The 23,067-nt window shown below is 38.5% G+C and overlaps 1 protein-coding gene across 1 annotated transcript; it reads right to left on the bottom strand.

Moving 5' to 3' along the window:
- Window positions 1–9,085: 9,085 nt before the first annotated feature.
- LOC141718938 (uncharacterized) lies at window positions 9,086–9,739 on the bottom strand. Its single transcript, XM_074521306.1, has one exon. The coding sequence runs from the start codon at window positions 9,737–9,739 to the stop codon at window positions 9,086–9,088; it is 654 nt and encodes a 217-aa protein (XP_074377407.1).
- Window positions 9,740–23,067: the final 13,328 nt, after the last annotated feature.

Here is a 23,067-nt window from a genome sequence, read left to right as displayed (position 1 = left end):
TGCATGAGCTTGGCAAACCAAAGTCTGTCATTTGTAGAACCAAAAATGATATCATCAACATATATCTACACCAAAAGTAAGTCCTTTCCATGGTTGAGATAAAACAATGTTTTGTCAATAGTCCCTCTGTTAAATCCACTTTCCAGAAGAAACTGAGCTAGTGTCTCATACCATGCTCTTGGAGCTTGCTTAAGGCCATAAAGTGGTTTGTGAAGTTTGTAGACATGATTAAGAAATTTTACATCTACAAAACCTGGAGGTTGTTCAACATATACTTCCTCTTCCAATTCTCCATTGAGAAAAGCACTTTTCACATCCATTTGAAAGACTGTAACTTTTTGTGAGCAGCATAAGCCAAAAATATCCTTATGGCTTCCAATCTAGCAACTGGTACAAATGTTTCATCATAATCAATTCCCTCATGTTGAGAATATCCTTTTGCAACCAGCCTTGCTTTATTCCTTGTAATTATGCCATCACTATCAGTTTTGTTTCTGAACACCCACTTTGTACCAACAACAGATCTGTTCTTTGGTCTTGGCACTAGGGTCCATACTTTATTTCTTTCAAATTCATTTAACTCCTCCTGCATTGCTTGCACCCAATCAGTATCTTGAAGAGCTTCTTCCACTTTCTTTGGTTCAGTCTAAGAGAGAAAAGAGTGATAAAGACATTCATTTGATGTAGCTGTTCTACTTTTGACACCTGCATCAGGATTTCCAATAATTAAGTCAGGTGTATGTGCTTTAGTCCACATTCTTGCAGATGGAAGATTTTCTCTAGAACTGGATGCTCCCCCATGATCCATGCTGTCTTCATCAACATTTTCTGATGCTCCCCCTGAAATTATGCTCTCTGAGTTGGATCCTTCAGAATTTGAGTTTCCAGAATTATCAGCACTTGGCCCATCAGAACTTGATGAATCAGAACTTGAAGAGCCTGTTGTAGGTTCTGATGCTTCTTGAGATGTGGTTGTATCTTCAGTATGTTCCCCCCTACACAGGTGCATCTTCCTTTGGCGTAGTCACCACAGTTTCAATAACATCAGAGTTTAATCCATCAGAGTTTGCAATATCAGGATTTAGACTGTCAGGATTTACAGTATCAGAATTTAAAACTTCATTCTCAAATCTCAACTGACCATGATCATTGAAATCTTCAAGTCTTGTAATCTTCTTATCATCAAAAGAGACATTGATAGATTTCATGACAACCCTTGTTCTTAAATTTTAGACTCTGAAGGCTTTTGTGGAAAGTGGATATCCAACAAAAATTCCTTCATCAGCTTTTAGATCAAATTTGGATAGTTGTTCAGGATGAGTCTTAAGAACAAAACACTTACATCCAAATACATGAAAATACTTCATATTTGGCTTCTTTTTCTTCGCCATCTCATATGGTGTTTTTCCATTCTTGTTAATGAGTGTTGCATTCTGAGTAAAACAAGCAGTTTGCACAGCTTCAGCCCAAAAGTAGGTTGGCAACTTTGCTTCAACAAGCATAGTTCATGCAGTTTCAATAAGAGTTATATTCTTTCTTTCAATAACTCCATTTTGTTGTGGAGTTCTAGGAGCAGAAAATTCCTGCTTTATTCCATGGTCTTTGCAGAACTCTTCCATGATCAAATTCTTGAACTCGGTGCCATTATCACTTCTTATGATCTTCACAGAATCTTTGACCAATTTATCCAGTTGCTTGACATGATCAATCAAAATAGATGCAGTTTCACTTTTTGTGTGCAAGAAATACACCCATGTGTATCTGGTGAACTCATCCACTATGACCATAGCATATTTCTTCTTTGCAATAGAATGACATTCACTGGACCAAATAGATCAACATGTAGTAGGTGATAAGGCTCAAGAATTGAAGATTCAGTATTGCTCTTGAATGAAGATTTTCTTTGTTTTACCTTTTGACAGGAATCACAAAGGCCATCAGGAGCAAATACTGATTTTGGAAAACCTCTCACAAGATCTTTCTTGACTAGTTCATTTATATTGTTGAAATTTAAATGAGAGAGTTTCTTGTGCCAATTCCAGCTTTCTTCAATTGATACTCTACTTAACAGATAGATTGCAGAACCATCAGTACTTGTTGAAAGCTTGGATTCATAAATGTTACCATGCCTGTATCCTTTCAGAACAACTTTGCCTGTAGATTTGCTTACAACTTCACAGTGTTCTTCAAAGAAATCCACATGATAACCTCTGTCACAAATTTGACTAACACTCAGCAAATTATGTTTAAGTCCTGAGACTAGAGCTACTTTTTCAATGATGATATTCCCCAGATTGATATTGCCGTATCCCAAAGTTTTTTCCATGTTGCCATCTCCATAAGAAACACTTGGGCCAGCTTTCTCCACAAAGTCTGATAGCAGGGCTTTATTTCCAGTCATATGTCATGAACATCCACTGTCCAGAACTAGGATGTTTTTCCTGTTGCCCTGCAATCACAAAGACCACTAATGATTAGTTTTAAGGACCCAGACTTGCTTGGATCCTTTGGCCTTATTAAGTTTTTTAACATTTGTAGCGGATTTAGCATCAGAATTTATGTTAACAGTTTTCTTATCAGCATTTACAGTATCAGACTTTGCATCAGAACTTACACTAGAAAGAACAATGCTAACTTTCTTTAAAGAAGGTTTTATTTGATAATAATCATAGTACAAACTATGATATTCCTTACAACTATAAATGGAATGCCATAAACTACCACAATGAAAACAAGGATTTTATGACCTATATCTAACAGACTGACTCTTAACACCTGACTTTGAAGGTAAGGAGTTTATGTTCTTATTCTTCCTGCAAAAAGAAGCCAGATGATTAGAATTTCCACAGTTATGACATGTTTTTCTAGGAGCATTAGGAACAGGCTTATAATTATTACTTTTATTCACACCTTCCTTTCCATTCCTATTTTTCCTAGGTGGCTTTACCTTGTTTATATTCTTAACATCTTTCAGCTTATGCTTAAGTTGTTTCTTTGTCATTAATCCTATGTTTACTTCAGTTGGCTTACCCTCTTTTGGTTTGTCAGAAGTTAATTTCTCTTTAACTTCTGATTTATCAATATCAGACTTTACAGCTACAAACTTAACAGGATTTACCTTTGGCTTTTGTTTAACAACTATAGGCTCAATCTCTACAGTTCCTTTATCATTCTTATCATCTCCATAACCTAAGCCCTCTTTCCAGTTTCCACTACTAAGAATATCCTGAGTTGCTTTATCAGAGTTAGTCCAAGTCCTGATAATCTCTCTTTCCTTTTCTAACTCAGGTTTTAGAGATTCATTCATTTTTAACACTTCATCCCTAACAAAAAAGGCATCATCTCTATCTTTCTGAGTTTGATGGAACATGACTAACTCTTTTTCTAAATAATCATTCCTCTTTTTATAAGCAAGATTTTCAGAAGTTTATATTTCACATGTTAAAGTTTGATCTCTATAGCTAATAAACATGGTTTTAAGATATCTTCTCAACTCATTAATATCATCAGTATGAAAGGCATAAGTAGTTTTAGGTACCTTTAACTCAGCAGCATCAGAACTGCTATCAGCATTTGCCATCAAGGCATAGTTCACCTCACTTTCAGAATCTAAAATGTCTGTCCAGCTTTTCTTCTTTGTGACAAGAGCCTTGCCTTTGTCACTCCTCACTTTCTTGCAATCAGGAGATATGTGGCATTTCTCACCACAATTGTAGCATTTGACATTTGTGTAATCTCCTCTGTCAGAGTTTCCTCCTTTGCCTTCAGATTTTCTGAAACTCTTCTTATCAGAACATGCACCTTTCCTGGAAGACTTCTTTCCCTTTCTGAATTTCCTGTATGCAATCCTTGTGATTCCTTTCACCATAAGAACACACAGCTTCATCATCTCTTCATCAGGATCCATCTCAGGTAAGCTTTCAGTTTTTGAGTCATCATCAGTATCAAAATTGATGATTCAGTATCAGGCTTTGTGATGAGAGCTTTTCCCTTGCCTTTCCTTGAGGCAGCTACTTTGGGGGATTCCTCCTCAGCCTTAAGAGCAACTGTCCTTGACTTTCTTCCATTCCTCTTGCTTCTTTGTTCCATCTCAAGTTCATGAGTCTTGAGCATCCCATAAATTTCATCAAGAGTTGTTTCTTCAAGATTATAGTTGTCTCTTATAGTGGTGGCCTTCAAATCCCAACTTTTAGGAAGAGCTAAAAGGAATTTAAGGTTTGAATCATCAAGATCATATTCCTTGTCAACTAGTGACAAGTCATTCAAGAGTTTGACAAATCTGTCATATAAACCAGTCAATGACTCATCAGGTTTTGAGTCAAAGTGCTCATACTCTTGAGTGAGTATAGTCTTCATGTTCTTCTTAATTGAATCGATTTCCTGGCATCTTGTCTCCAAGGCATCCCATATCTCCTTTGCAATCTTGCAGTTAATTACCCTATTTGACATTACATTATCAATGGCACTATGCAGCAAGTGTCGTACCTTAGCATCCTTAGCAATTGATGTGATATCTTCAGCAGTGTAATCACTCTTCTCCTTTGGTACAGACATTGCTGGTTCACCTGCAACTACAACAGAGAGTTTGGTTGGCTTGTGTGGTCATTCATTGATTCTGTCAAGGTATTCTGGATCAGTAGCTTCCAGAAACATATACGTCCTCACCTTCCATATGGGATATTCAGATGGTTTGAGCATGGGAACTCTAATAGTCTCATATCGACTGTGGATTTGAGTCTTTGGAGGTTCTTCAGTTTTGGTGGGCTTAGTTGGAGTTTGTTCTTCTCCAGACATGATTGTTTTTGGATCTTAATATGTCTGTGTGTTAACAGATCTGCTCTGATACCACTTGTTAGGTCACACACACTGTAGAAGGGGGTTGAATACAGTGTTTATCACAATCAAATCGAATATAAGAACATAAGTAACAAAAAAATAGATTTTATTCAACATAATAAACTCTGTTACAATATGGAACTGTCCTCTCTCAGTTATGAACAACTTATCACGAGAGCTGCTAGGGTTACAATAAATAATAACTTCGATTATGATAACACATATAGTGTAAACCCTATGTCTGTGTTTATATACTACACAGTTACAAGATAAATTCTAATTGATATGAAATATAATTTTGCTTCCTAAAATATATCAACTAGTTATCTTTTCTTCCAAGTATTCTATTCTTCATAGAATTCCTTCTTCATAGAATTCCTTCTTCATGCATATCTCTTCTTGCGTTTGTCTTGATCTTCTTTCCTTTCAATCAGCCACCTTCCTTATCTGAAAGTCTCCTTAAGTCTTGATATTATCTCCTGATAAATATCTCCTGATAACTTAAGTTCTGACAACTTAAGTTCTGACTTCTGTATAAGTATTGATTTCCAGTTAAGTACTGATTTGTCCTGTTAAGTAAGATCTGAAAACTAAACACAAATCATATTAGTCATGACATTATCAAATATATCTAACATGTCTTCTATTCACCCCGAGAGAACGGGTTGGGATCTCTTTGGATCGGCGGCGACTTATCCGGGGGCGAATAACCGGTCGGAACTGTCGAAGGAGAGGATAATTCAGATGTATTCTGAGTTCTTCGTTCCTCGGAACTTCTACTGGCTCTACGCCCCCAAGGAGAATGAGCGGATCTATGATACTCCCGGAGTGCCGGAGGGGTACGGCGACGGTGTTCAAGTGCGGCTTCCGAGTATCGACACTGAAGATAGTGAAGCATCTCTTCAAATAAATGGGGATCGCTTTGGGGCAGATGGACCCCAATGGGTTCATCCACATTAACTGCTTCCAGAACAGGTGCCTTCATGCCGGAGTTACTCCTACTCCGAGGCTATTCTGGTGGCATTATGACTTCTGAAGGAACCCGAAGAACCGGGGTTTTATACCATCACCCGTCGAGCTAGCCGGGCGGATTGGACGACCACCAATTCCAGCAACAAGAACACTCATACTCACTGGTGCTTCCTGAGTAGGCAGAGGCGGGATGTGAATCCCTCGCTGCTCCTTGCGCCGAGCTTGACGGAGAGGGAGAAGGAGGACTACGCGGCCCTGGTATATGTCCGCGTGAGTAAGCCGGGTCCCGAAGAATTTCAGGATAGAGACTGGCTGTTAAGTTTGTGGGGTAGGGGTAACAAACTTCTCCTTCATCCATCGTAGTTTTTCTTTTATTATTTTAGCTACTTTCTTTCGTTCTTTCATTTTCTTCTTCATTCTGTCTCCATTATCGGTCTGATGCATCTTTCCCTTATTTTTGTTTCAGTGTCTTCTAGAGAGGCCTTGATCGAGAGGAAGAAGGCCAAGGCGGCCGAGAAGAGGGCCGAAGAAGAGGCGGTGAAGAAGAAGGTTGCTGATGGAAGGGCCACGCCGAATCCTTCTAAGGAGACAGAGGAGAGGCCCGAGGCTGAGAGGGTCTCACCGCTTCGCCAGGCCCCAGCTGCTTCCAGAGGGGATGAGGAAGATGAGCTGGTGGTGGTCAGGGAGGGGAACCCCTCCAAAAGGACCCGTAGTCGAGAGGGGGTCGTTCAGTTTTATCTCCTCGGATGGGGTGTGCTGACGTCCAACCACACTGTCTACCCGACGAGGCAGTCCACGAAGGAGGTGGCTTTGGACTTGTGCCACGACCTCCAGCTCTCGGCCGATCTGCCGACCTTTGCTTCGGCTTCTCCGACCGAGGCTTGCACTGAGCTTCTGTCCTTTTTGTCCCTGGTATGTTTTTAATTTTTTTTCTACTTTCGCTCGTCTTTATCCTTCGGCACTTTTCTCTTCCTTCGTTTAATGTTTTTGCCTTGTCTTTTTTGCAGGCTGCTCCTTGGGTTGCGGACGTGGAGGACAAAGTCTGGGACATGGAAACTCGGATGGCCGATGTGAAGGAGCTGGAGAAGAGGGCCACGGAGGCCGAGGAGGAACTCAAAAGGTGAAAACCCATAACGAGGTCTTAGACGGTCAAGCCACCGCGCTGAAGGGAGACAAGGCCAAGCTGGAGGAGGCCCTCGAGAAGGCGAACCGGAGGATCTCCCACCGGAACGTTCAACTGAAAAAGTCCCGCAAGGAGCTTCGGAAGAAGCAAAAACAGCTGGACCAGACAGAGGAGCGCTGCTTCCAGTTCGGCGCTGACTATATCCTGGAGAAGGCCCATGGCCTGAACTGGGATTATAAGAAGCTGTTGGACGACATCCTGGAGTATCCTCTCGGTCGGCCATCAGTTGAAGCCCCTCATGTCTCCTCCGGCGAAGACGAAGAGCTCTCGGATGAAGACCCCCAGGCCTAGGCTTCCGGCACCGAGGTGCTTGATATGACTGAAGATGATCTTGTGGCGAAGTTTTCCGTTGGTATTTCCATGGTCATACCCAACTCTTGCAGCGGCTTTCTTCGTTCATCTTCTTTGTAATTTTATTTTTTGTAAGTGATACTCTTGCCTTCGAGCTTTTGTAATTTAACTAGCCTTTGAGCTTTTATATTTTAATGCATCTTTCATCTTTCTGTCAGCATTATTTCTTTTATTTTAACCGTGTATTCGGCCTTATTCGCCTTAACAGTTTTAAAAGATGAATTAATCGCGTCTTCGGCTTTACTCATTTGCCTTAGCAATTTTAATAAATGAATTGTATCTTCGGCTTATTCGCCTTAACAATTTTAGTAGACGAATGAGTTGCATCTTCGGCTTTACTCATTTGCCTTTGCAATTTTGTGCCCTACCTCTTAGCAATTTTAATAAACGAATTATATCTTCGGCTTATTCTCCTAACAACTTTAATAGACAAATGAGTCGCATCTTCGGCTTTATTCATTTGCCTTAGCAATTTTAATGAGCAATTACTACCCCTTGTGGCCTCGAGTGTTAAAGGCCGAAGGAGACTTCGGGCCGTTAATACTCTGATTACCCTTGGATCAGCATGACTTCATTCATTCGGCCGATAAAGAGGAGGGGATGGTCTTCTTCGAGGTCACCCCTAGACCAGGACGTCATTGCTCTGAATAAATGCGTGATTGAGGTCGAAAGATCCTGTCTTCTTTGGGATTGCCCCTAGACAGGGTTTTCTTCGGACTCCTTTAATATCACCAACAATAAGGACGAGGGAGAAGGTATGATCTTAGGATTGCCCCTTAAGGTTCTTCGTTCGTCCTTACCTATGATTGAAAATTGAATAATAATTAAATAATAGTGTTGGAGTGAAGGATGTTTGATTCACGTGGGATTGCCCCTATGTTCTCAGCTATACATGCTTCATTCATAAATTGGACAAAGGTGGCGGCCGGAGAGTTTATCGTCTTCGGGATCGCCCTTAGATAATACTCATGTGGCCGCACATTTGGTACTTAAAAAAGAAATGTGACAGAAAGTGCATTTTTATTTATCACTGAACTGCTTACACTTCTCATATAAAATTCAAGTACAAATTTAACTTTTAAAGAAATTTCTTACTGATAAAACTTTCGAAGGCGACTGGCATGCCGGGTGTTTTTGATTGCTTCACCTAATAGTGCTTCAAGCTTGTATGTTCCTGGGTGAACGACCTCGATCTCCTTATAAGGCCCTTCCAAGTTAGGCTGAAGCTTTCCTTGTTTGGTCGGCATAGAAGCAGCCAGCTCCCTCAGGACTAGGTCTCCCACTCTGAACGACCTCTTCTTGATGCTGGAGTCATAATGTTGGGCTGCTTGTAGCAAGTATTTCATGTTCCTTTGGTAGGCAGCTTCCCTTTCTTCCTCTAATAAGTCCACGTTCTCCCTCAGCCCAAAGTTGTTGGTTTCCAAATTGTAGACCTCAGTTCGGTATGATTCCAATCCTACTTCGACTGGGACCAGGGCTTCGGTGTCATAGGCCATTCTGAAAGGAGTTTCCCCTGTTGAAGTCCTAGGGGTTGTTTGGTAGGCCCACAAGATCCAAGAGAGTTCTTCTGACCATCTTCCTTGAGCCTCGCCCAACCTCTTCTTTATCCCTCGAAAGATTACTTTGTTTGAGGCTTCGATTGCCCCATTCCCTTGCGGATGGGCGATTGAGCTAAATCTCTATTCAATTCCGAAGTGGTACAGGAACTTGTAAAACTTGTTCCCAATAAACTGAATCCCATTATCAGAGATGCAAGTCTTCGGAATTCCGAATCGGAGAATGAATCTGTTCTAGGAAGAACTTTTTTGCGGCTTCTTCGGTTATGGCCGATAATGGTCGGGCTTCGACCAACTTGGTCATGTAGTCAATGGCGATTATGCAGTACTTTGCTTTCTTCGTGCTAGTTGGGAGAATGCCTACTATGTCCACGGCCCACACAGCGAACAGAATGAGACTTAGAACGGAAGTCATTTCTTCTGGGGGCTGTCTTGGGATAGTGGCGAACAATTGGCACTGTACACACTTCTTGGCATACTCGCTGGCATCGACCTTCAGGGTTGGCCAAAAGAATCCCTGGCGAAGGATTTTGAAGGCGAGGGACCGACCGGCCAGATGCTCGCCGCAAATTCCTTCATGCACTGCCTCAAGAGCTTGACGTTGTTCTCGGGTGTTTAGGCATCTCATGAGGGGCTGACTGATTGATCGGCGATACATCCGCCCATTAATGATTGTGAAGCTTGACGCTCTGTACTTTAGTTTTAGCGCCTCCCTTCGGTCCGGAGGTAAGATACCCTTCTCCAGAAAGTTCCTTAGGGGGGTCATCCATTTTTCGGGGGTCCAAATGAGCTGTTCGCCAGGCGCGAGATCCTGCGGCCCCGAGAATATGCGCTCGACCATATAGTCAGCCAGAGCTTGGGTCTTGATCGCCGTTCTGGGGATATACTCAAGATCAAATTCCCCGAGTTCGATAGACCAGGCTACTACCCTTCCCGAAGCTTCGGGCCTTGTTAAAATCTTCTTCAAAGGCTGACTGGTGACAACCTGAATCGTTCGGCTCTAAAAGTAATGTCGTAATTTCCGGGAGGCCACGACCAACCCATATGCAAATATTTTGGCATTGGGGTACCTCGTTTCTGCATCTTTGAGGACATGGGACACGTAGAACACGGGGTGCTGATTGCCTTCATAAATTTTCATAAGCATTGCCCCTAAGGTTCTGTCGGACACAGCTAGGTAAAGTTGGAGAGTTTCCTTTGGATCAGGCCGCATCAAGAGCGGTTCCTTAATTAGGTATTCCTTCACTTCCTCGAACGCCCTTTGACACTCGGGCCCTTACTAAAAATTCTTTGATCCCTTAAGCACGGCGAAGAAGGGGGGGGTGCCTTTTCGACTGATCGGGAGATGAAACGCCAAAGGGCTGATCGGGAGATGAAACGCCAAAGGGCGGTGAGTCGGCCGGTCAGCTTCTGGATGTCTCTGATGTATTTAGGGGCTTCCATATTAATGACTGCTTCAATATTTTTAGGGTTTGTCTCTATTCCTCGGGCACTGACCATGTAGCCCAAGAACTTGCCACCGGAGACTCCGAAGGTGCACTTGTTCGGATTGATCCTCATGTTGTTTCTCCGGAGCGTTTCGAAGCACTCTTTCAAATCTTCGGCATGATCTTAGATTAGTGATTTTATAATCATGTCATCCACATATGCTTCCATGTTCCGACCGATCGGCTCTTTAAAGACCTTATTTACCATTCTTTGGAATGTGGCTCCAGCGTTCTTTAGTTCGAAGGGCATTTTGATATAAGCATAAGTCCCCTTCGGAGTTATGAACGCTGTCTTGGGCACATCATTGTCATTCATACCAATTTGATGATAGCCATAAAAAGCATCCAAAAAACTGAGTACCTCGTATCCTGTCGTAGCGTCTATCATCTGGTTGATGCTGGGCAAGGGGTAGTGGTCCTTCGGACATGCTTTATTGAGGTCCGTATAATCCACGTACATCCTCCACTTCCTATTTGACTTCTTGACAACCACCACATTGGCTAGCCAGTCGGGGTATTCAATTTCCTCGATGAACTTGGCTTCCAACAATTTTTCTACTTCGACTTCTATAACCTTCTGTCGTTCGACTACAAATGTCCCCTTCTTCTTCTTCACCGGTTTAGCCTCAGGCTGTACATTCAAGCAGTGCTTAGCCGTCTTGGGATCCAAGCCGGGCATGTCTTCCGGCCCCCAGGCGAACACATCATGGTATCGCCGACTGACAGCTACTAAATTTTCCTTCAGATCTGCCCCCATGTTTTTCCTAATCCGAACCATTTTTCCCGAATGGCCTGCGTACAATTCTACCTCTTCGGTTTCTGCCGCGGGTTTGACTATCGGGCTCAAGAGATCCGCTCCAAATTTTTCCAACTCAATATTCAATATTTCACGACTTCCGCTGGGCTCGGATTCGGCCCACTTTCTTTTCCCGGTTTCGTCTGATCCTTCGTATTCCTGATCCTTTTTTAGGTCCTCAAGCATTATGATTCTGACAGTTTTTTGATCGCCCCTCATTTCTCCTACCCCTCTTTCGGTTGGAACTTGAGTTTAAGATGGGGTATAGACTCCACCGCTTCGAAGGTTGACAGGATAGGTCTTCTGAATATGGCATTATACGGGCTCTCAATCCGAACCACATAGAACTTCACTGGCTTCTCAACAGTATATGGCAATTTTCCAGAAGGACAGGGAGTGTGATTATTCCTTCAAACTGAATAGGATGTCCTCCAATGGTGTAAAGGGGAGCCTCATTGCAGGGTTCTAACTGCTCTCCGGCCAAGTTCATCTTGCAGTAGGTTTTGTGGAACAGTATGTTGGCCAAACTTCCAGTATCTACCATCATCTTCCATATTTTATTCTGCCTGATGATAGGATTTATAATAAGAGGGTCCTCGTGCGGGCGAATGACATCCTCATAGTCTTCAGTGCTGAAGGTCATGGGCGTATGGGGCTTCGCCTGACCGAACTGATATAGATTGTACACTTGTCGGGTGTGTATTTTCTTGGATGTCTTGCTATCCTTATCCAGGATGCTGCCCCCAGATATAGTTTTTACTTCGCCCCTTATCCTATCCCTTCGCTCTGGCTCCTCGGCCTCTACCTCCTCCTCTTGATTCTCCTTCGGCCCAAGCCTGTCTCTCAGGTCTCGGACGAACTGATTAAGTTCGCCGTCTTTGATCATATGCTCAATGAGCTTTTTGAGGTGATAGCACTCATCGGTGTTATGCCCCTTATCCCTGTGATAGTCACAGTATTTATCGGGGTTCTTCTTGTGGTTTGGGACCTTCATTTTAGCCGGACGGACGAATCCAGGTTTGCCCTTGATCTCATGGAGAATCTTGGAGATCGGCGCATTCAAAGGGGTGAACACGGCCGAATCTCTATCTCGTCACCGTTCGGCCCCCTGATCCGTTTCTTTTCTTCCTTCTTTCCTACCATCCCTTTGGTCGGTACCTGATCTTGAGCCTTCGTACTTGTCAGCTCGCTTTGATTGGTCATCCCTTCGAGAATCCTTATACCCCCAATACTCTCCATTTTTCGGCGAATGTTCTCGCCCCTCACATATATATCATTCGGGGATCTAGGGAGAAAATCGTAAAGAGATGAACGAAGCTTTTTACCTTTATAGGGATCCAGCCCCGCCGTCAAGAAGCCCATTACTTTGACCTTGTCCACATTAGTAACCATCCCAGCTTCCTCCTTAAACCGAGCGAGATAATCTCCCAACTCCTCGTTCTCCCTCTGTCTGTAGTGAATCAGGGCTTCAGTGTCCTTTGCCTTTCGGCATAGGTGATAGTAGTATTTCAGAAACTTCCTCTTCAGTTGCTCGTATGATCCAATGGACCTAGGCTTAAGGGATTTATACCACATCAAAGCTGACCCCTTCAGATAGGTCTTGAACATTTTGCACAACATAATATCATTGTGACCCATCCCGATCATTACCAACTCATACTTTTCGCAGTGGTCTTCAGGGTCTCCCTTTCCGCTGAACTCACTCATCTTAGGGAATTGTCTTTCTTCGCCTGGGGGGTCGATACTGCTCAATTTCTTGGGTCACGACCGGTTCTCTATCGGCTCTCATATCGCCGAACAGGGCTTTCTCTAGACGAGTGAGTCTGAGGCGGGATCCGTCGGGCTCTTCATCTGAGTCAGACGAGAAGGGTTGCTTTGTTCTCTTCCTTCGGGGATTCGAATCAGAGTTAGACTCATCTTCTTCGTCATTCGCCCTTTGGTATCTCCTATCCTTATTCGTTCTTCCCTGCGCGTCATCCTCCATTGCTTCACGTAGGGTCTTTTTCTGAAGCTCGATTACTTCCCTTTGAAGCTATAGGGCCTTTAGTCGTAGCGCATCGGCCTCTCTTCGCTTCGCGCAGGCTTCTACTTCTTTTTCTGCTTAATCAGTTTTGACCTTGCCCTTCTCCGCGGCCTTTTCTGCCCGGATCTTTAGGAGTAAGGCCTCTTCCTATGAGGTTAATGTGATGACTCCATCTTCGTCCACTAGGGTGGATGGTTGTCCCTTGTCGGAAAAACCAGGTGGCGGTGAATGCTCATGAATTATTTCTGTCATGTTCTCGTTATCTCGGCTTGTAACTCTCGTAAGGTCCCACAGATAGCGCCAAATATTACGCCCAGATTCCTTCGGGTGTTTGAACAGACTTCGGCTTTCTTGAAGATGACTTCAGCTAGTACCTGAAAGTGAAGAGAATGCGAGGGTTTTTATCCCCGATTCACCTCCGGTGTGAGAATAAGAATCTGGTTGTAGAGGTGGGTAAAGAATACAAGAAATGCAGAGTGTTTGAGAGAATCTGTGTGTGTGTTGTCTTACTTCTCAAGGGGTTTTATACCCAATTCTGCCATGATTGCTCGCCCGTTACTTACCATTAAGGCGGGAGTGAAAAGGGGGCGTTATGTCCCTTCTATATTCCAACGTTCAGGGAGAAGATGGGCCTCGGCCTGAGTCTCTCCGTGGGCCTTCGACTTATGGGTCTGGTGGACCTTCGGCCCAATGGATGGATCGTCCGATGGGCCTTCACTCAGTGGGCCTTATTGAGCCCATAGTCAACACTATCAATAGGAGATAAATATAGGGTGAAAGCCCTTGTAACCGGTCATAGTCACATGTTCGAATATCACGATACTAGAATTTATGATTATGTCTCTTAAACCAGAGTATATCGCTTAAAAGTGATTTATCTTGATTCACATGATTTGCAGGTTATTGCATGAGCCCGTGAGGTTTACCCAGTACGCACCCGGAAGGTAGCGACTGCAGGTCTACCATAAAAAAAAAACATCCCCCACCCATAATACCTACGTTTCAAAATAGTGCCCAAAATAATTATAGGGTACACGCATACAATATATGCGTAATATGTGGAAAAAAAATTAGTTATGTGACATGTTAAGGAGGTACACGCATGTGTCATATGCGGAAGGGTGGTTACACATATAATAAATGTGTGTACTTTGTTTAATTTTTAAATATTTTAAACATCCAATAAGAAATTGTTAAACTCTAAAAAATTAAAAATTATTAAATTAGGTCTCAAAATCTAAATTAGAGTTTGGTTTTTAGGGTTTAGAGTCTAAAAGACGGAAACCCTAGATTAAATTAGGGTTAGGCTTTAGGATTTAAAACCCTAAACCCTAAATATGTGTAGGTTATATTAATTTATTTTTTAAAATTTCTAAAATCCAAAAGGTGATTGTTGTACTCTAAAATATTAAAAATTATTAATTTTTTTTATTATTTCTAAATTCCAAAAATGGATTGCTGAACCCTAAAGTGTTAAAATTTGTTAAATTAATTTCATATTTTTATGATTTTTAAAACCCAAAAGGGGATTGTTGAATTCTAAAATATTGAAAAATATTAAAATAATTTTTTAAAAAGAATTTTAAAACTCAAAAAGAATTAGTGAAGTCTAAAATGTTAAAATTGTTAAATTATTGAACAACATTAACAAGTGAATTAACCACATTCAAAAATGTTTCAGACCTAGTGATTCACAGCTAAAACACACAACACACGTAGACCTGACAATACTAGTATACGACACGGGAACACGGTATGAAACGACACGGATAATTAGTGTTTGGGTTCGAAAATTTGATACATGAACACCAAACTACACGAACACGAAAAAATACAAATATAATTAGTTTCGGGTTTAGATTTCCAATATAGGTACACGACATGGAACCAAAGTACACGGAATAAATAAATAATTAAATTTTTAAAAATATATAATATACATATATATATTAAATACCAAATGTGACTTTTACATATTCTAAATAACATATATATAATTTTAAATACTAAAATATATTTTATTGTTCCTTAACTACATGAGTGAGCACTTCACCATTTAATTATATATTGCATTTTTAACAATTAATAATTTTCGTATATAATCCGTATACTTTAGTGTACTAAAGCAGGTAAACATTAATATATTAGTTCCGGGTTAGTGTCACCAAATTGGTACACGAATGCAAATACATGTCCGGTTCAGGTTTAGGGTTTAAGGTTTGGTACACGAAAATACGAAAGTACACGGAACGTTTATACACGACACGAAATATTGCCATGTCTAAACACACGCATGTGCCATATGCGAGGCTAGCACACGCATACTCTTACTCTGTACGTGAGTTCCCCTCGTTAAAATGGGCACATATCGCCTGTATAATTTGATTATTTTGATCATTCGTGTGCCATATGCGAGCCAACACACGCATACTCTGTATGTGAGTTTCTCTGGTTAAAATGGGCACAACTGTATAATTTGGTTATTTAGATTATTTTCTCTATATACGTATATCTAGTAATTTGCTCTTGCACTTCACATACCGAATTTTTCCAAAGTAATAATACTCATATTGGTTTACTCACCTGACGTGAGGATTTTTTTTTTGTATATAAAGATTTAAAATGGGGAAAAAATATAGGGTTGATCAATTTATCAAATTGACAGTGTATGTTAGTAATTTTTTGTCTGCACGGGCTTTATTTATTTGTCTGGAGCATTGAACTTGATAAATAATGCAACTGACTGTCACGTCGACAACAACCAAAGCGGACTGGTGACAATTCTGTCTCTCAGGCGTACTTCTTATACTGGGTCAGTAAGTATGCAACCAAAACAAGGCCGCATTTTAAAAAGATCAAAAAAAGATACTTTTTCTATTTGATGAATTAATAATTAGAGAATATAAGCTTGGAAGTAAAAATATACTCTCAAGCTTATTATATTCAGAGTACATACAGTTTCTAAGTTGGGTACAGAATAATTAGTTAACATAATTTAATTGGATGATTATTTTCAAAATGAAAGAGCTCACAAATGATGGGAATATGGAAATCACAATGGGATATAAGTAAGATACATTTTCTGTTTAATAATTAGAGAATATAAGTATGGAAGTAAAAATATACTCTCAAGCTTATATTCAGAAAATACATATCATTCTTAAGTCGAGTAAATAAATAAAATTAACATAATTTAATTGGATGGTTATTTTCAAAACGAAAGAACTCACATATGGTGAAAGTATGGGAGTCACAACGGGATAAGAGCAAGTGTAAATGGGTCGTCGAAACTGTTTAATCCGATCCAAATCAGCGCTGTATTTGACCAATTTAAACTGAAAATCTCAAACCAGTGTAAATTTGAGTTGAAACGCTTTTAGCCCGATTTTAATAAATTATGCTTGATTTTAGATTTACTGGGACTGATCAACTGAAGATAAACCGGTAAATTCACAAGGAATATATACACTTTATACAAGCATAGTATCAAGCTTGTAAAACCTCAATGCATTTATATTTACAGTCATGAATTTTCTCTCCTTCGAAAATATTTTGGTGTCGAGATTTACGTCTAGACTATCATAACTATTCTGGTATTTATATACCGTACTTTTTACTTTTTATTACCATGGAGTCATGTTTTTACTCAAAAAATAAATAATGCTTACCAATTTTACCGACACAAGCTCATTTTGGTTTGACGTCATAGGGTGTGCACAATTCGGTTCAAATCGGTTTTTACCGAAAATTGTTAACGAACCTCGTATATCGGTTCGGTTCGATTGCTCGCTTTTAATCGTAACTGAACCATTCGGAACGGTTATTTTCAGTTTGGTTAATTATTAACCGGTTTCGATTTTTTTCGGTTTTTATTTTTATTTTTAAAAAACTATTATTTAATATAATGCTAAATTTTTTTTATAGATGTTATGTAATAAAATGCTAAAAAGTTAATTATTTTAATATAATATAATAAATAATAAGTAGCATTGAAAATTAGGATTAATCAAGCATTAACGTGAATGTCTATACAAATTTAAGAAAAGTTAAAACAAAACATTTACGGACTGCACACATGATTTATAAGAGGTTTAATACTACTCAAAATGGGCATTTTAGAATAAAAAATTCTTAATCTATATACTACAGTGCCCGCTGCAGAAGGTTATTAAAGTTGGTTTCTAAAATTCTTAAATCTGGAGGCTACACAAGTACATAAATATGGTATAAAATAGATAGGTAAATAGATAAATATATATATATATGTATGTATATTAAATATTTTAAAATTTTAATATAAATAATTTGGTTTTTCGGTTCGGTTAGAAGGGTAAAAGCGTAATTGTTACTAAACTGTTCTGTCGGTTCGGTTCGATTATGATATTTTCGATTTTTGTCGGTTTCGATTTATTTCGATGCGGTATTTTGGTTTTTCAGTCCGGTTTCAATTTTTTAGTTTTTGTTCGCTCACCCCAAATGTTTGGTCTCTGTATCTTATTACTTGGTTATAATTACTTGGTTATAAAATGATATGTACAAAACTTAAATGTGTCTGACCAGTATAGCACATGTCAGACAATCAATGGTTTAATATTCTATTTTATTTTTTAACTTTCATATATTATACATATATTCGTTTCTTATAATAATTTTTTAATGATTCTCTTATTATTTTTAACTAGCATGGAAAGGCACGTGTCAATTTTTAGTATAATTTCTAAAATTCCCAGATATTGCAGTGTGTGCAATGTTCATGATTTTTTGTGATGATAGTGTGTACGTTAGCTATATAGTTATCTTGTTATCAATGAAAATTAATTTGATGATACGTTAGCTATATAGTTATCATCACAAAATATTTTTTGTGATGATAGTGCGTAATCTTGTTACATTCTTATCATCCACAATTGAGCTATTTTTGAGTTACGAATTGAGTAACTTTGATAATAAATATTTTGTATGTGTAATATTTACTCGAATTTTTTTCCTTAACTTTATTTTTGTTGTGCGTTCGTGTACGAAATTATGTACAATGTTCATACGTAAAACGACTTACTTGTGTTTTTGTTCTATGTATACAAATTGTCATTTATAGCTTATTAGGTATTAAAGTTAAACTCGATAGTACATTAACATAAATGTCTGAACTATATGCAAGAAAAATACTTATGTACCCAATTTTCAAAAGGTAATATTTTTTTCTTCAGCTAACATAATTTCATTCTTGCACCATGATTTTGGTGTGAAATATGTATTGGTACGTAGCGCAAACTGCAAATTATATAATTATTGAGATTGGTTTATACTATCATTGGTTGTCTGTCAAGTTTTCTTCTTTGTACATATGTTGATGCATTTACGATACTCTTACTAATTTAAAAGCTCAAAATATAGTTTGCAATTTCACTAAAGGCGTGTGATATTTTATACTTTAATATAACTTATTTGTTTTATCGTAATGGTGTATTAGTTTATGATAGAAATTGTGATACATCTCACATAAACGTTCCTACGAGTACGTGTACCTTCAAAAACAATTGAGACTATACCAAGAGCTAGCACAGTGCTGATGTTTTTTACAACTTTAAGTTGTAAAAGGTCACTGTGCGCCGTCCCAGGTTTAGGTACCTTATATTTCATTTAACAAATTATAATTATATTCGAATTCTTGGTAATCTCTAATAGGAGCACGTGTTACCCCATAACCTTGATTGAAAATTGGGTATCAATATGTTTAAAATATTTATTTGATTTTTTATCACTCCTTTTTCATTGTGGTGTTATAATTTTTTTACTTCAATCAGTGTATAATTTGGTTATGCACATTCATACGATATTTTAAAATAGTAGACAAAATAATCTTTAAATCTGTTCCATATCATTAAATATAACTCAATTATTTATCGAAGTATTATGATTTGTATAGGTATTTGTAAACATTTATTAAATTCTTATTAAATTTAATTTAATAAGTTGCAATAATTAAAATATCAAATATTTTTCCACTACGCGACACACGCGCAAAAACACTCACATATCGTGTACATAATTGCCAATACATGATTGGGTGATCGTGTGATCCGCTTGCTATATATTTAATGACAAACAATTTATATACAATTTTACTCAATCGAACATTAATCCTAAAAGTGACATTAAAATAATTTATATATTATAAAGACTAACTATTAATATTATTTTACTAATAGAATTATTTAGAAATGTTAAAGTGGATTATAAATGACACGCATAACTAATTTTTACTACAATATTGTACCAACAAAATTTGTAAATGTAAAAACAAAAAATAATAACAGTAATTAAATGCTTCAATAATTAAATTTCAAATATTAATTCATTTATGTCACACATTCATTATGTGCTTAGATTAAGAAACATATGCTTAGTGACACAATGACATAAAGTTAAATAAAAAAATTAGTACACTCAACTACTCAAGTTCAATTCACATTAACAACTTATTTTTAAATGATTAATAACTAATAATAATAAACATGGGGTAAAATCGTAATTTCAACTTGAATAAAATATCTCATTAATTTTGAATCTAATAAAATGTCCCAATCTTACCTCACGTTGGGCTATTATTACTACACACACACACTACTCACTTGGGCTTCAAGTTCTTAAAGTTAACTTTAGATAATTATCTAAACTTAAGTCATTTTTCAATACAAAATCAAGACTATTTTTGTAAATGCAGGGGCTAATTCAATTATTACAAAAAATACCATTTAACTTTTATATACAAAATCATAGTCACTTTAAATGATTTCCCCAAAATTAACTTTAGCAATCTTTTTCTCTACTAACTTATGTTCTACAATAATATAATATTAAAATACCAAATATTCATTTCTTGAAGAACACAAAAGCACATATAATATGTGTATGATTTACAATACATATTGTTTAGTGGTCTACTGTTAGGGCGAAAACACGCGCTAAAATTACACGCAAGTATACGCGTTCGCAAGTAGTATAAGATATAAATCAGATTCGTACCCACAGAGACTCTTTTTAGTTAACTTAAGATTATGCACCTATGCAACAATGGTATGGCTATCGCTCAATGCTAAGACAATAACAAGTTGAGAAGTTTATAACTAAGATTAAACTAACATGCAATTAACTAAGAATAAAAGTGATTGAATTAACTATATGAGACAAACATGGGATTCTAACTTCATTAAATACTTCATTCAAAGTCATTGTTCTTAACCTTATCATGCAATGGTGATGACAACTAATCAGATAGAACGGAACTAGTAAACGCCAACTTTCATTGCACGAATACTTTACTAATAGACATCCACAAAAGAGATATAAGCTAAGTAGACAGCAATTATGCTTAGACCCTATATATCTATAGAATTTGAAAATAGAACAATTTAATGCGCAAGTTATATATCGTGATTACGTAGGGCAAGTAAGATGGTTAAAATTACATATGAATCATGTATAACAATTATACATGAACATATGCTAGCATGGCAAGTTCTAAACCTCTATATTCACTTTCACTTCAATAGAGATTAACACGCTATCTTATATGTTAGCTACGCACATAAGACGAATAAGCACAACCAATACTAGGATATCAATCAATCACCACACACCAAGATATTGAAACAAATTAACTATAGAAATCCATAAGTAAATTCATTAGAACCCCACAATAACGATTAGTTCATAACCGAACTCATCGTCACCATGGGTTCTAATAAAAGCATAGTACAAAAACTAGATCTTTATAAACTGAATAATAATCAAAAGTACGTTAACGAGAGTGTAAGGTTCAAATAAATAAGAAAACAAGCATCCAACATTACAACTTAAGCAAAGAATCACAAGTAAAAAATAAGATCTTCTTCTCCTTCATTGTATTGTGCTATTAGGTCTTCTTACTGCTCTTTGTTTCTGATTTTCGAAATTTTTATTTTTTTAATTTTTCTAAGGGCTCGGCGCGGCCGCCCCGCTTGGGAGCACGTGCGCGCCTTGTTTCTGTGCAACTAGCGCGGCCGCCCCGCTTCTCAGCGCGGGTGCGCGCACCTTCTGGAGTTTCAGCGCGGCCTCCCCGCTTTCCAGCGCGGGTGCGCCGTGTTTCTGGAAAATGTCCCCTATTTTTTGATTTTTTGTATTTCCTTCTGATTTTCTTCCTTCTTTCTTCTTTTCTCAACTACTAATGTACAACAAACATGAGTTGCCTCCTAAGAAGCGCATGGTTTACGTCGCTAGCTTGACGTAGAATTCCGAGATCAAGTTGACAATAAAACGGCACTAACCACCTCACGGTTTTCCGTATCTCCATAGTAATGCTTCAAATGATATCCATTCACCTTGAATGCCTGGCCTGGATCATTCTCAAAAATTCCACCGCTCCATGTTGAAACACAGTTTTGACAACAAACGACCCTGACCATCTCGACTTCAATTTTCCGGGAAAAAGAGGGAGACGAGAGTTGAACAAAAGAACTTGTTGCCCCGACACAAATGATTTGAGCATTAGACCCCTATCGTTCCATCTCTTGACTTTTTCCTTGTACATTTTGTTGTTCTCATATGCTTGAATTCAGAATTCATCGAGTTCATTCAATTGAAGCATCATTTTCTTTCCAGCTGCAGTCAGATCAAGGTTCTATTTCTTCAAAGCCCAATATATGTGTTGTGCTCTAGCTCCGCAGAAAAATGACATCTTTTACCATAAACCAATTGAAACGGTGATATGCCTAGCGGAGTCTTGAATGCTGTTCGATATGCCCAAACAGCTTCATCCAGCTTCAAAGACCAATCCTTTCTCGATGGACATACAACTTTCTCCAGAATTCGTTTGATCTTTCTGTTAGACACCTCAGCTTGACTATTAATCTGAGGATGGTATGCTATAGCAATGCGATGATTCACATTATATCTCTGCATCATAGCAGTGAACTTGCGATTGTAGAAATGCGATCCCTTGTCATTGATTATGACTCTTGGAGTTCCGAATCTTGTGAATATTTGCTTGTGAAGAAAATTGAGCACTACCTTCGCATCATTTATCGGAAAAGCTTTAACTTCCATTCATTTTGAAACATAATCTACTTCCAAAAAGATATACTGATTGTTGCATGATGAGACAAATGGCCCCATAAAGTCAATTCCCCAAACATCGAAGACCTCAACCTTGAGTAGCATATTGAGAGGCATCTCGTCCCTCTTGGACATGTTCCCAATTCTTTGGCAGCGATCACACTTCAAAACAAACTGATGTGCATCCTTAAACAATGTAGGCCAGAAGAACCCTGCTTGAAGGATACGAGTTGTTGTCTTCTCTCCACCATAATGGCCTCCATAAACAGTCGAATGATAGTCTCGCAAGATACCCTCCGTCTCACTATACGGAATACATTTCCTGATGATTTGATTCGCTTCTTATCGAAATAAGAACGACTCGTCCCACATATACCACTTTACTTCATGAAGGAACTTCTTCCTTTGAGCATAACTCAAGTCCAGAGGCATAACGTTGCTCATAAGGTAGTTCACAATGTCTGCGAACCACAGTTGTTCTACTTGTTAGTGTATACTGAAAATATTTATTTGAAGTATGTACATTTATTTCTGGCCAGTGTATTTGAGAATCATTTGAATGTTTACATGTTGTCTAATATTATATATTGTGAACAATCTAGTATCAAATGGGATACAGAATATTAGATTGTTAAATACGGTTATATAATATAATAAGGTTCACAGCACAGGTGGTGTTGGACAATCCACTGGTATGGCTGTAGTATTATTTAGATTAGTTTATATTGACTAATAAATAATACTAGTATACTTTGTGTATATTGAACAGG

This window comes from Apium graveolens, chromosome 4 (genome assembly GCF_009905375.1).
Source record: "Apium graveolens cultivar Ventura chromosome 4, ASM990537v1, whole genome shotgun sequence".
Taxonomy (NCBI): Eukaryota; Viridiplantae; Streptophyta; class Magnoliopsida; order Apiales; family Apiaceae; genus Apium; species Apium graveolens.
Note: the sequence above shows the minus strand (reverse complement) of the source record. Positions and strands in the feature narration are given on the sequence as shown.